Source organism: Chlorocebus sabaeus, chromosome 7, assembly GCF_047675955.1.
Source record: "Chlorocebus sabaeus isolate Y175 chromosome 7, mChlSab1.0.hap1, whole genome shotgun sequence".
In the NCBI taxonomy this organism is placed as follows: domain Eukaryota; kingdom Metazoa; phylum Chordata; class Mammalia; order Primates; family Cercopithecidae; genus Chlorocebus; species Chlorocebus sabaeus.
The window spans coordinates 54,371,333-54,384,995 of record NC_132910.1 but is presented as its reverse complement, the minus strand read 5'-3'; the positions used below and the strand labels follow the sequence as shown (position 1 = coordinate 54,384,995).

At 42.3% G+C, this 13,663-nt stretch overlaps 1 protein-coding gene and 1 long non-coding RNA gene across 10 annotated transcripts in view; one reads left to right on the top strand and one right to left on the bottom strand.

Moving 5' to 3' along the window:
* LOC119621366 (uncharacterized) overlaps positions 1 to 12,056 on the bottom strand; it is a 38,870-nt gene extending 26,814 nt beyond the window's left edge. For all 4 annotated transcript variants that reach the window (XR_012093396.1, XR_012093394.1, XR_012093397.1 and 1 more), the window contains exons 1-2: positions 11,955 to 12,056; positions 10,660 to 10,786 (exon numbers count right to left, since the gene is read on the bottom strand). This is a non-coding gene — a long non-coding RNA (uncharacterized lncRNA). The remainder of the gene's footprint in view (positions 1 to 10,659; positions 10,787 to 11,954) is intronic.
* A 31-nt stretch (positions 12,057 to 12,087) lies between these two features.
* Positions 12,088 to 13,663, top strand: part of UBE2D3 (ubiquitin conjugating enzyme E2 D3) — a 32,652-nt gene continuing 31,076 nt past the window's right edge. The window contains exons 1-2 of one of the 6 annotated variants that reach the window (XM_007999423.3): positions 12,088 to 12,196; positions 13,506 to 13,657. In XM_007999423.3, the coding sequence (XP_007997614.1) occupies positions 13,634 to 13,657 (24 nt within the window). In that variant the 5' untranslated portion in view covers positions 12,088 to 12,196; positions 13,506 to 13,633. Of the gene's footprint in view, positions 12,197 to 12,321; positions 12,551 to 12,579; positions 12,750 to 13,297; positions 13,658 to 13,663 lie in introns of those variants that run through there. The other 5 variants (XM_037990369.2, XM_073017525.1, XM_007999418.3 and 2 more) reach the window with 5 other exon arrangements.

Genomic DNA, 13,663 nt, shown 5'->3' with positions numbered 1-13,663 from the left:
AAATCTTTGCCTAGACCCAATGTCCTGAAGTGGTTTTCCTGTTTTCTTCTAGTAGTTTTATAGCTTCAGGTCTTACATTTATGTCGGAACTCTTCTTTATGTGCATCACTCTAAACAGTTTTTACTACTAGCACCTTGTAAAGCATAAAGCAAATGCCTTATTCAAAATCATATGAGGCCAGGTGCGGTAACTCACACTGTAATCGTGGCACTTTGGGAAGCCGAGGCAGGCAGATTGCTTGATCCCAGGAGTTCAAGACAAGCCTGGGCAATATGGTGAAACCCTGTTTCTACAAAAGATAAAAAAGAAATTAGCTGGGTGTGGTGGCAAGTGCCTGTAGTCCCGGCTCCTTGGTGGGGGTGGCTGAGGTGGGAGGATCACTAGAGCCTGGTAGGTTGAGGCTGCAGTGAGCCATGATGGCGCCACTGCACTCCAGCCTAGGTGACAGAGTGAGACGCTGTCTCAAAAAAGAAAGAAGAAAGTGATATGATACATTTCTTTCTTTTACATTTTAAATGTATATGCCTTTCATTTAGACCCTAAAGTATAAGACAGTTTATATTCCATATAAAATATTTAGTCAGTTTCTCCCAGTTTTTAAAAAATTTAATTATAACAGCCATTCAACCTTAGCGTAGATTTATCTTTTATACTAAGAATTTCCCTTCCCTCCCTCTCCCTGCAAGTTTATTTGGCTTTCTCTGGACTGCTATAGTATTTTACTGAATCTCTCTGGGAACTTAAATTCCTAACAACATCCAGAAGCTTCAGTAACTCTGGACAAAAAGAGCTTCATCCATTAAAAAGCTGATTTGGGCGTTAGAAAAAACTCTCCTCTTGTATCGTCTTTTGCTCCCTCACATGAATAGAATTTTGGTTAGATAGAGCTATTTGCCTTTCCTTTTTTTTTTTTTTTTTTTTTTTTTTTGCCCAGCACAGTTTTGTTTAGCATCCTTTCTAGTTCTACTTCAAATGTAACATTTTATGCTTTTACTTGAGACCACAGAACTACTGTATTAGTATCCCCCCTTATCCAGTAGTCAAACTTTGCCTTTCTCTACCTTAGAGAATTTGGAAGTAAGGAAAACAATGAACACCAAGAAAACTAGGTGTTACAAGCTTTATTCTGTAACAAAAATATTTCTTTTTGAGAGTTAAGTGTCTCACAAAGGTAAACTCTCCATCTAACTGATGCCTCGATTATTCATTACTGCTGACAGAAGTCAGTCAACTTGAAGGGTCATGTCATCACAAGTGTGCTGGTAAAAAAATGTTTAACAACTAGCCTGAATTAGGGAGCAGCAGGCAGAGATCTGATCTGTGGTGTTTGCAAATTTCCCTGGGGTAAGTACTCCTATGTGGTACTGTGTCATGTTGCCAAAGAACATCACTGAACACAGAGCTGAGAAGAGGTGCACACTATCAAACTATAATACTTCCACCATGCAGATACAATAGACATAACCACAAAAACACGGAACATAGTCAAAGGTATAGCATACCTCAGAGATATTGTGGATTTCTTGTGAATTTTTCCATTTCCTAGTGCATATAAAAGTTACATTTATGCTATATTAAATGTGCAATAGCATTATGTCTAACACAACTGTACAAACTTTTTTTTGAGACGGACTATTGCTCTGTCACCAGGTTGGAGTGCAGTGGCAAGATCATGGCTCACAGCAGCCTCAACCTCCCAGGTTCCAGCAATCCTCCCACCTCAGCCTCCCAAATATCTAGGACTACAGCTATTATAGAAAATTTTAGAAAAAAAATTTTTTTTTTTTTTTTGAGATGGAGCCTCACTCTGTCACCCAGGCTGGAGTGCAGTGGTACGATCTTGGCTCACTGCAAGATCACTGCTCCACCTCCCAGGTTCATGCCATTCTCCTGCCTCAGCCACCCGAGTACCTGGGACTACAGGCGCCCGCCACCACGCCTGGCTAATTTTTTTGTATTTTTAGTAGAGATGGGGTTTCACCGTATTAGCCAGGATGGTCTCGAGCTCCTGACCTTGTGATCTGCCTGCCTCAGCCTCCCAAAGTGCTGGCATTACAGGTATGAGCCACTGCGCCCTGCTAAAAAATTCTTTGTAGAGACAGGATCACTGTGTTGCCTAAGCCTGTCTCGAACTCCTGGACCCAAGCGATCCTCCCACCTCAGCCTCCCAAAATGCTGGGATTACAGGCATGAGCCGTTGCACCTGGCCTGTACATACTTTAACTAAAAAATGCTTTATTGCTAAAATACACTAACAAAGTGAGCACATGCTGTTGGAAAAATGGCACCATAAATTTGCTCAATATGGGCTGCCACAAACTTGCAATTTGTAAAATATACCATATCCATGAAGTTCAATAAAATGAGGTATGTCTGTAGTAGAATAACTAGGAAGTGAGTTTTCAGTATTTATTATTGAGCTTTATTTAATAGATTTTAATATAATTGTCAGTTTCTATAATTTTTAATAATGGCTAACAATGAGCCTGCAAAATTCCTAAAATTTTAAAATTGACCCTTGTAAGCTGTTCCAAGCCAGTTCTATCACACTACTGCCTATACGCTTAATTGTGGAGGTCACTTAGGGACTAGTCAATATGGGTTGAGGTGGTTCTGCTAGCTAATAATTTAAAAAATAGATATAGTGTGACTGTTCTTTTAGAAGCTGTCTAGCAGGTTTCACTCAAAAACCCACACACAAAAAATTGACCTAATACTCAGATTTATATAGTGAAACCTTAAATTTTGCTATCTCGCAAAGTAAAGTTTGTCATGCTTTTTCATATTCCTCCACGTATATGTTACCTTGTTATGACTTTATTAGTTAAAAAAAATTTAAGGCCACTCCCATATGTGTCACCTGTAAATAAATACTGGCAAAAGGAATACAATAAACAATGGGGAAAAAAACAGACATTTCAGCAAAGAAGATATGTGGATGACAAAGAAACAAAGCAGCACATGAAAAGATGCCAATATCATTAGTCACTAGGAAAATGCAAATTTAAATGACAATGAAATACCACTACACACCTATTACAATGGCCAAAATTGAAAAGACTAATCCTAACCAGTCAAGAGAAATTGGAACACTCATAAATAGCTTGTGGGACCATAAAGTGGTAAAAAACACTTGGGAAAGCAGTTTGGCAGTTTCTTAAAAAGTTAAGCACATATCTACCATATGATCTAGCTATTCCACTCCTAAGCTACTTACTCAAGAGAAATTAAAACATATGCCCATATAAACACTTATACAGAATGTTCGTAGTAGCCCTATGTGTAATAAGACAAAAATTGGAACAGGCTGGGTAGAGTGCCTCACTCCTGTAATCCCAGCACTTGAAAAGGCCGAGCTGAGCGGATAACCTGAGGTCAGGAGTTCGAGACCAGCCTGGCCAACATGGTGAAACCCCATCTCTACTAAAAAATAAAAAAATTAGCTGACATGGTGGCGGGCGCCTATAGTCCCAGCTACTCGGGAGGCTGAGACAGGAGGATCACTTGAACCCGGGAAGTGGAGGTTACAGTAAGCCAAGATTGCGCCACTGCACTCCAGCCTGGGTGATAGTAAGATTCAGTCTCAAAAAAAAAAAAAAAAAAAACTGGAAACAAACCAAATGTCCACTGACTGGTGAATGGATAAATTGTGGCAAATACATACAATGGAACATTATTTAGCAATAAAAGAGAATGAGCTACTGAGAGACAACAATATAGGTCTCAAAATAATTATGCTAAGTGAAAAAAGGCAGACAAGAAGGTGTATTGTGATTCAACTTCAATAAAGTTCTAGAAAATGCAAACTAATCTACCATGACACAAAACAGATCAGAGGTGTCCTGTGGATAAGAAGACAGAGGGGTGGGGGAAGAACAAGAGAAAGGATTTATAAAAGAGCGTAAGGAAACTTGTGGTGAAGTTCATTATCTTGATTTTGGTGAGCTTCATGGGTATATATGTATGTCAGCTTATCAAACTGTTTATTTAGGTATGTACAATTTATTGTATGTCAATTATATTTCAATAAAGCTGTTAAAAATATAACAATGTAGCTGTGGTCTGACTGATAGAATGAGGAAAAGGTAACTGCTTTATGGCTAGACAACATAGTTCCTTTCTTTCAGGGTTAAACTGAAATAGGTTCTTTGGGCAGCTAACAAGCACATATCTGGCTTACATTGAGATGTCAGGCAACTGAAATTCTCATGTTTTTATTACATGTCTGCTGGTAAGCCAGATTCTCTTCCTCTGAGTGCCTGTCTTTATGTTTATCCCTAATATACTTCATATTATAGTCATCCTCCGGTATCCATGAGGGATTGTTTCCAGAACCACTCCCAGATACCAAAATCCAAGGATGCTTAAATCCATGATATAAAATGCCATAATATTTGCATATAACTTATACATATCCTCCTTAGATTGTTTATAATACTTAGTACAATGTAAACACTCTGTAAATATACTGTATTGTTTAGGCAACAGTAACAAGAAAAAAGTATGTATGTTCAGAAAATATGCAATTAAAAATGTGTATTTTGGATCCGTGGTTGGTTGAATCCATGGATGTGGAACTCACAGATCTGGAGGGCTGATTGTATTTGTTTTACATGTTACTATTACTCATAATGAAGTTTCCTCATTGTAATTTAAGATATTTTATATTTGTTAGAATGCTGATTCTGCAGACTGTGATAAGTGAACACCAAGGATACCCGCAGAGCCATCAGGGTATCCTGAGAGAGTGGCATTGGAGATGGATGGAAAAGGAGAAAGAATCTGAGTAGGCAAGTTCAAAAATTAGCCGGGCCTAGTGGCATATGCCTGTAGTCTCAGCTACTTGGGAAGCTGAGGTGGGAGGACTGCTTGAGCCCTGGAGGCAGAGGCTTCAGTGAGCCAGGATGGTGCTACTGCACTCCAACTTGAGTAATGGAGAGACCCTGTTTCAAAACAAACAAGGGACAAGACAAAAAAAAAATAGTTGAATCTTCGGTTTTTTTGTTTTGTTTTGTTTCAAACAGGGTCTCACTCTGTCATCCAGGCTCAAGTGCGGTGGCCTGATCACAGGTCACTGCAGCCTTGACCTCCTAGGCTCAAGTAATCCTCCCACCTCAGCCTCCCTAGTATCTGGGACTACTGGTGCACACCACGCCATGCTGATTTTTTATTTTCTGTACAGATGGGTTTTGCCATGTTGCCCAAGATGGTCTCTAACTCCTGGGTTTAAGCAATCCACCCTGCCTTGGCCTCCGAAAGTGCTGGGATTACAGCTATGCACCACCACACCCGGCCCTCAATCTTGTGACCTTTTCTATTGGGTCTAATTTGTTAGGTAGGGGCTGGGGGCTGAAGTGGTGGTGGGAGGGAAACCAGGATCAAATGAGTTTTTTAACCCTTTACCCAAGGTTTCCCTGCTAGCTGCTTGCTTATAATCATATATAAACACTAAAGTCATACTTGCAGAAATAAAAACCCTTATGGAAACTTAACAGGGTATATATTTATTTTAGGAACAGAAGTATAAGAAAAGTTGAATCTTGTGAAACTGCTCTTCTCCATAGAAAAGGGGGGGAAAGAGTTTACTGGTTTCCGTTAGGAAGCAATTGATAATGGCAGTGGAGAGGAATGTAAACTAATGGATTTGGCACTAAAAAAGAAAGGTATCCCAGCACTAACCCAAAACATACAGTGACACTCAAGAAGGCTGAATGTACAGATTCCTTAACCACCATTCTCCAACTTTCCAAAGCTTTCATCCAACCACTCAAAATGTGATTTTACCCTCAATCAATTCTACCTATTTGGCTTCAGTACTTGCCCTGAGCCACAGGAATTCTGATGGGCAGAGGGGTAGGTCGGTCCTCCTGTATCAATTTGGAATTCTATGGAGCATTTTCTCGTAAGTGTAATATATAAAGGGAGGGTGGGGTTTAAAGCCTTTTGTGGATTGACCTGCAGGCACAACTACTTTTCTATAAGAAATTATGTCCTGAGTTCCAGAATGGGAATGAACCTTAAAATGTTTCTAACCTCTTTAAAGCCCTTTTACTTCCATTTCAGAATCAGATTTATTAATTTATCTGTTCTACCTGCCTAGCATTTCTTGACTTGAAAGTCACAAGGTCAAACTTAACAAATTCCACTTTAGGTATGTGACAAAAGGATTTTTATAATCTCTATCTACATCAAACTAAATTTTTGAATTCTCTACATGAACTTTTTTCCATTTTGTGATTTTGGTAATCTATAATTACTGTAAGCACAGTCCCAGTCACCTTGATTCCCACTTATACTAAGTACTGCCATGTGATTTTAGAGCCTGTGTTTTATTTAGGTTTATGATCTTGTTGGCAACATATAACAGTATTTTGTCTTAGGCAGATGGAACAGAAATAGATAAATTCTTTGTTCTGGCCACATGAAAACCAAATGATAGGCCGGGCGCGGTGGCTCAAGCCTGTAATCCCAGCACTTTGGGAGGCCGAGACGGGCGGACCACGAGGTCAGGAGATCGAGACCATCCTGGCTAACACGGTGAAACCCTGTCTCTACTAAAAAATACAAAAAAAACTAGCCGGGTGAGATGGCGGGCGCCTGTAGTCCCAGCTACTCGGGAGGCTGAGGCAGGAGAATGGCGTAAACCCGGGAGGCGGAGCTTGCAGTGAGCTGAGATCCGGCCACTGCACTCCAGCCTGGGCGACAGAGCAAGACTCCGTCTCAAAAAAAAAAAAAAAAAAAAGAAAACCAAATGATATCAGTCAATGAATGAACAAAAGTCTCCCAAAGGTTCTAGTAAAGTGGTAAGAGAACTGAGACACAGATCACAGCAGTTAGTACAGACATGGCCAAATTCAAAAGAAATGAAATGTGGCAGTTAGTCCTACATTTGAGCTTCAAGAGGAGATTTGATTTGCAAAAAAAAAAAAAAAAAAATGTAGCACGTGTTTCCACTGTAAACTTTAGTTTCATAGTTCTTTAAGAGCTAAACACATAGGAAGTTCATACTATTATGTTTCAAGTTATTTTATTAGAATATCATATTTTGTTTTTTTTCTATAAACTTTTTTTTTTTTTTTGAGACAGGGTCTCACTTTCACCGAGGCTAGAGCGCAATGATGCGATCATGGCTCACTGCAGCCTTGATCTTCTGGGCTCAAGGGATCCTCCCACCTCAGCTTCCAGAGAGGCTGGGAACACAGGCGCATGCCACTATGCCTAATTTTTTTGTAGAGACACAGTTTCATCATGTTGCACAGGCCAGGCTGATCTCAAACTCTTGGACTCAAGCGATCCTCCCGCTTTGGCCTCCCAAAGTGCTGGAATTACAGACATAAGCCACTGTGCCTGGTTTGATTTTATTGTAACATTCTAATAAAAGTAACTGGAGGGAGAATCCCCCCAAAATATTTTTTAGGCAAGCTTGACCCAGTAAATAAACTAAATTTACTTCCTGTACTGAGAATCCCTCCCGAAATATTTTTTAGGCAAGCTCAACCCAGTAAATAAACTAAATTTATTTCCTGTACTATCTCTTGTTAGTGCAACTATTTCAGATCTTTCTCACATTTCTTCTGGATTATTTCATTGACATCCTGTTTTTCTTGCCTCTAGTCTCCATCCCAATACATACTTTGGGCACATGCTTCAACACTGCTATCACAGTTATTTTTTTGCCATCAAAATCTGATCAAGCCATTTTTGTTAAAAATTCAATTCCTCCATCCCATCCCATCCCCTTCAGAATAAAAGGCCCTCAAGATCTCCAGTCAAGTCTTTCAAATCTGTCTTGTCCCCTCATCTTTTGTCTTCTCATTCTCTCCTTGCTGCTCTCCCTGCCATCTCAACCTCCCAATACTGCAGCCAAAGTTTTTCTAGTTTCAAAAACTTACCAAGTCAACTCTGAGACTTTGCATGCTGTTTCCCCTGCCTAGGAGCCTCCCTCACAATTTTTTTTCCAACTTTGCCTTGCTCCCTTTTTTCATTTAATACAACTCTCTTCCTCAGAGAAACTTTCCCTGACCACCCCCAGCTGAGTTCAGTACATTAATAGTGCTCTGTGCACACATTTATGTCACTGAACCCACTCTATGATGTTGTCTGATGCTTACTGGTCTCCTCAAAAGACTTTCTTATAGGTGACATCTGTGTCTTTTGTTTATGTATCTTGTGTCTAGCACATAATAGTAATTCGATGTTTTTTACATAAATAGAAAAATAGGAGTGATTCTATCAACAGATCTCTACTACATTAACATTCTTTGTCCAAAACCTGAAAGACTCCCCCTTGCCTGTTCGGACCTAAGTATCACTGATTGACAAACTGAATGACAATCTCTTTATCATACCTCACCCTACACCAAAAGCAGTCTTACAAAGATTTTCTCCTTTTCTTTCTTTTTTTTTTTTTTACTTGTATTTGTAAGTAAACAAATTTTTTGGAAGACAGAATGCACTATTCTGGTCATTTCATATAAATAGAATCAAACAGTATGTGGCCTTTTGTGTCTGGCTCTTTCACTTGACAGAATGTTTTAAGGCTTCAAGATACATTTTGTAACCTGTATTAGTACTTTGTTCCTTATAATAATAATATTCCATTATACAAATATATCACATCTTCTTTATCCATTCATCAGCTAATAGACATTTGAGTTGTTTCTACTAAAAAGTAGAATAGCCCTACTCTGAACATTTGTGTATATATATAAGTTTTTGTGTGGAAAAATGCTCTATTTTTGTCTCAAAGATTTGTGCATGGTTCATTACATGCCAAAAACCTTATTAAGGCCAAAATGATATTCTTAGCATGAAATAAAGTACAGTTTCTTAAACCATATTAATCTGACTTAATGAGATTCTGAATTGGTAAATATAGAAATTAATTTTTGTGCAAGCAATGTAAAATAACATTTGGTTGACCTGGGCTCCAATTTACTTAGTCCAGGCAGAATATGTAAATGAGCATTCTGAATATAAAATCTGGACCATAACATTTACAATTTAATTAAACTAATAAAATCGTATACACTGTACTAGAGCCAGTGTCTTTAGCAAGTTATAATATTCTGTAACAAAGTTAAAGATACATGAAAACATAGATACTATATTAACATAAATATATATAATTTATGTTAATTATGTTTATTCATCAATACATTCTAATTAACCCCTTACTCAAGTTATTATAATAATGTGGCCTCACTGAAAAATTCATGTAATATTAAGACCCTGGCACACCACCATTATTCAGATTAGTAGATTAATTGCCCATTTACTAGTAATTTTCTCTGAGACAGGGTCTCACTCTGTCACCAGGCTTGAGTGTAGTGGCACAATCACAGCTCACTGCAGCCTCAACTTCCCAGGCTCAGGCAATCCTCCCGCCTCAGCCTTCCAAATTGCTGGGACCCTAGGCATGTACCACCAAGCTCGGCTAATTTTTTCATTATTTTTGTAGAGATTGGGTCACCCTACGTTATCCAGGCTGGTCTCAAACTCCTGGGCTCAAGTGATCATTCCACCTTGGCCTCACAAAGTGCTGGGATTACAGGCGTGAGCCAGTAGCCCAGCTTTAATTTTCTTGATCCTTTGTATTTTCTCATGTTTTATGTCAATTCATGCAAGATAATCTGATCCACTATATTTACAAAGTTTTTAGGACTTCAAAATAGTATTAAGGAAGGGATTATTTTTAGTTAATTAAATTTTCAACATTTTTGTACCTTTAATTTCTAAATGTAAATTTTTCTTTCAGTATTTACAGCCAGAATTTTTTTCTTTTTAGCATATTTCCGATTGCAATATAGAAAACATGATTATTTTCCTTTCTTGTTTCAAATAAGGACATTTCTACCATGGTAATTCAAGTAAGTTAAACAAATGAAAATGTTTTAACTTTATTTGCCACTGTAAAGTGGGCTCTTTGTAACAACAGGTATGTGAATAATATTTAAAAATTTGACTTAATCTTAGCCTGCTTTATCAGGCATCAAAATGCTTCTAGGCTGTTTCTTTTGATTTTAACCATGGCAAAACATGAGCAGAAATGTAAGTCCATTAATGAAAATACAAACATGTGTAAACAGAAAGCCCAATCAACCAATGAATTTACTTTAGTGCCTAACAAAAATGAGTTTGTGATTACACAATCCATTGCCTTTATAAGCATGGATACTCTAGAACTCCATATATATTAGGAATTTTTTTTTTTTTTTTGAGACAGGATCTCACTCTGTCGCCCAGACTGGAGTGCAGTGGTGTGATCTTGGCCCACCACAACCTCTGCCTTCCAGGCTCAATCGATTCTCCCGCCTCAGCCTCCTGAGCAGCTGGGATTACAGGCGCCTGCCACCACACCCAGCTAATTTTTATATTTTTAGTAGAGATGGGGTTTCATCATGTTGGCCAGGCTGGTCTCGAACTCCTGGCCTCATATGATCCACCCGTCTCAGCCTTCCCAAAGTGCTGGGATTACTAGGCGTGGCCATTATTACTACTATACATTTGTTTCACACTATGGCCAGTTAATGTCTGTCTGGTTACTTTAATAACTGACATTTATACAACACTCTAGAGGCTACAGTATCCTTTCACATATATTATGATACTTAAACCCCACAATCACCCTATGAGAAAGGATAGTTATTATTACTTACTTTGGCGGTGAAGAAACGGGGTCAGAAAATAACCAGGCCAGTATCAAACAAATGGGAAGCAATAACAAATCTGGGTTCCTCCCTCCACCTTCATGCCTAGTCCTGTGCTTTTAGTATATTTGGCTAGCTAGGAGAGAAAACACAGATTATTCAAGGAGGAGGGAGGGGCCAGAGGTGAGCCTCAAGAGCAGTTAGGCCATGAGGTAAGCACTTCAGGGCGCTGCTACTCACGGGGTGGTTCAGACTAGAAAAATCTGTATCACCTGGGCGCTAGTTAGAAATGTAGGCTCTCAGGCTCCACCTCTGCCCTACCAAATCAAAGCCGCATTTTCAACAAAACCCCAGGTGGTTCCTATGGACGTTAGTTTGAGAAGCACAGCTTCACTGGTGACACTACATAGCCACTTGAACAGTATACATTAGACCACTTACATTCATCATTGTTGACGTGTTGTTTTTATTAGGTAAAACTTTCTGCAACAGTTTTCAAATTAAGTGTATTTTTAAAACAAGTTTATTTTTCCATGTGATTGAAGATCTCCACTTCGGTAACTGGGGTCATTAAGAAATGTTAGAAAACCTTAAGCTGGTCAGTGCTTACCCACCTTTAAATTCCTCATAAAAATAAGGTCTTTCTTTTGCCTGAAGGATACACTAGAGAGCATAACTGCCCTCTCTATACTTTAAACCCTTGACTAAAACAGGCCAGTCCTATTCATGTAAATCCCACCTCCCAACTTGCATATTTCAGGAAGTATTGTATTGTTTTTCTGACTCTAAACTCTTACCTAATTTCTTAATTCGTCTCAACACTTTCTGGCTCAAGAACTGAAACACAGCAACAGAAGCTAAAGGTTGAGAATTTAAGCTTGTTCCCACATCTACACCTTGGCGGATGGCAGCGACTGATTACGGAGACGAGTGAAAACCCTGCCCCTAACACTCTCTGCCCTAGCCCCATCCACTCAATTGAGCCTGAGTCAGCCCGATCCCTGCTCTTCTCTGTACTGCTCCTTCAGTGTCAGAGACACTAGACTTCAGCACGTGGGACTGCTGATGAGCGGCCAACCTAGGTCTATTTAAAACTACTATTCCCATCTTGAGGGGCGCCTACTCCCATAGAATAACCAGCCCACGAAGGCAGGCGAGTAAATACTGCTCACCTGCTCCACCGGAAACCTCAAAATCCCGGCCCAACCTAGACTAAAGGTATCTGGTAATTAATCCTTGGCACCTCCCACCACACACTCCTGATTGGGCGCGTGAGAGAGGGCTGTGTCTGCGCGCGCTCTTACCAGTCCGGGGAATTCCATTTCCTCTTCCAACCACTGGTATAAGCATTCAGGGGCGGTGCTTTCCTGGCAGTGGCCCGCCCCAGTTCGAACCGGTGCCTTACTGCGTCTCGCGAGATCTTGTACATTTTGGGGGCGGAACCCCGTCAAGAAGAGCGCACAAAACTGCTCTTAAGTCATTGCAGAGGTACCGCTTCGGCTAGCCAGCCACGAAGTTCTCGCGAGAGTCGTCTCCTCAATACCAAGTGAGGAAACTGGGGGACGCTGTGGGGAGGGGCGTGGGGCTGGATCGCGCAGCGGCAGCTTCCTTTACCTTCCTCCCATGGTCTCCTTCCGGTTCTCGATGCTTCTCTGAGCCTAAGGGTTTCCGCCACTCGTCTACCCTCCCCCAGCCCATGATCCGCCTCCCTCCCCCGCCCTTCTGGTCCAATCTCTGATCTGTTTAGTAAGAAGGTGCTGTTCCGAGAAGGAGAAGGAAAAGGGCTTGGCACGTATTCACTCGGCCCCGGACGTGGGAAGCAAACCGTCTGGCTTCGGCCTCACATCGGTCCTGTGCTCGCGACGGCGGCGTTGGCGGACTGATCCGCGGCGGTGAAGAGGCAGGAGGAGGGGGAGGGGCGGAGCGTGGCAGCTGGCAGTAGTTCCGTCAGAGCGGACATCTTGTGGCTGTGTCGTGCGCGTGAGCCCCTTAGGGCCGGGGAGGCACCAGCTGCCGCGCGGGGAGGAGGCCGAGGCCGCAGCTTGAGGGAGGCCCCGGCCCCTCTGTACGCGTGGGTGTGGACGGCTAGGGCAGGGAAGGTAGGCTGGCCCAGTGGCCGGCCGGGTAAGAGGGGTAGTGCGGGCCCTGGGCGGCTTGAGCGGCCAGCCTATTGGGTGCGGTGGGGTAGGGTGGGAAGGCTGGAGAAGCCGCGGCCTCTCCTGCTGGAGGAGGAGGGGGAATGGGCGCGTCCTCGCGCCTAAGCCGGAGTCTCAGGGACTGCACGGGCGCGTGGTGGAGGTGGCTGGGCGGGCGCGCGCGGGAGCGCGCTGGAAGGCGGAGTGAGTGTACGGTGGCGTCAGGGGCGATACAGAATAGCTCGCTGCGAGGACAGCAACACACATCAAGCCTCCTTTCCTTTATTTCCTTCCCCTACCCGGCCGCACCTTTGGGCAGAAACCAAAAGCAGCCCGGCGTCCGTCCGGAGTCTTCTGCTTCCCCCTCCCCCCTTGCCTTTCTTTGCCCTAGTGACGCCGGTATAGCGCCGACTAGGCCCCGGCTCCTCCTCTGCTGGGCTCCGGACCCTGCCCCGCACCCACCCCTTTCTCCTACGCCTCTTCCTCTCCCACCCGGGTCTCTTCCTTTCTAGAGGCCGGGAAGTTAAACTTGTAGCCACCACCTCCGCTCTTCCCGTCACCCTCGCCCCCACTTCGGGCCGAAAACACAGTACTGAGGCTGTTGGTGGCTTTGCCACGCCACCCCACCCACCCCGGATCGCGGCCGCCTTAAGGGACCTGGATTCATCAGGGGCTCTCCGGGGCCTGTGCGAGTGCTGATCTGCTCCGTTTTTGCAAAAGGCGCCTGTGTCTGGCAGAGCCGCTGTGAGACGAGACAATCCTGCCCCGCCGCCGGGATAATCAAGAGTTTTGGCCGGAGCTTTGAGCATACACCGAGAGAGTGAGGAGCCAGACGACAAGCACACACTATGGCGCTGAAACGGATTAATAAGGTAACC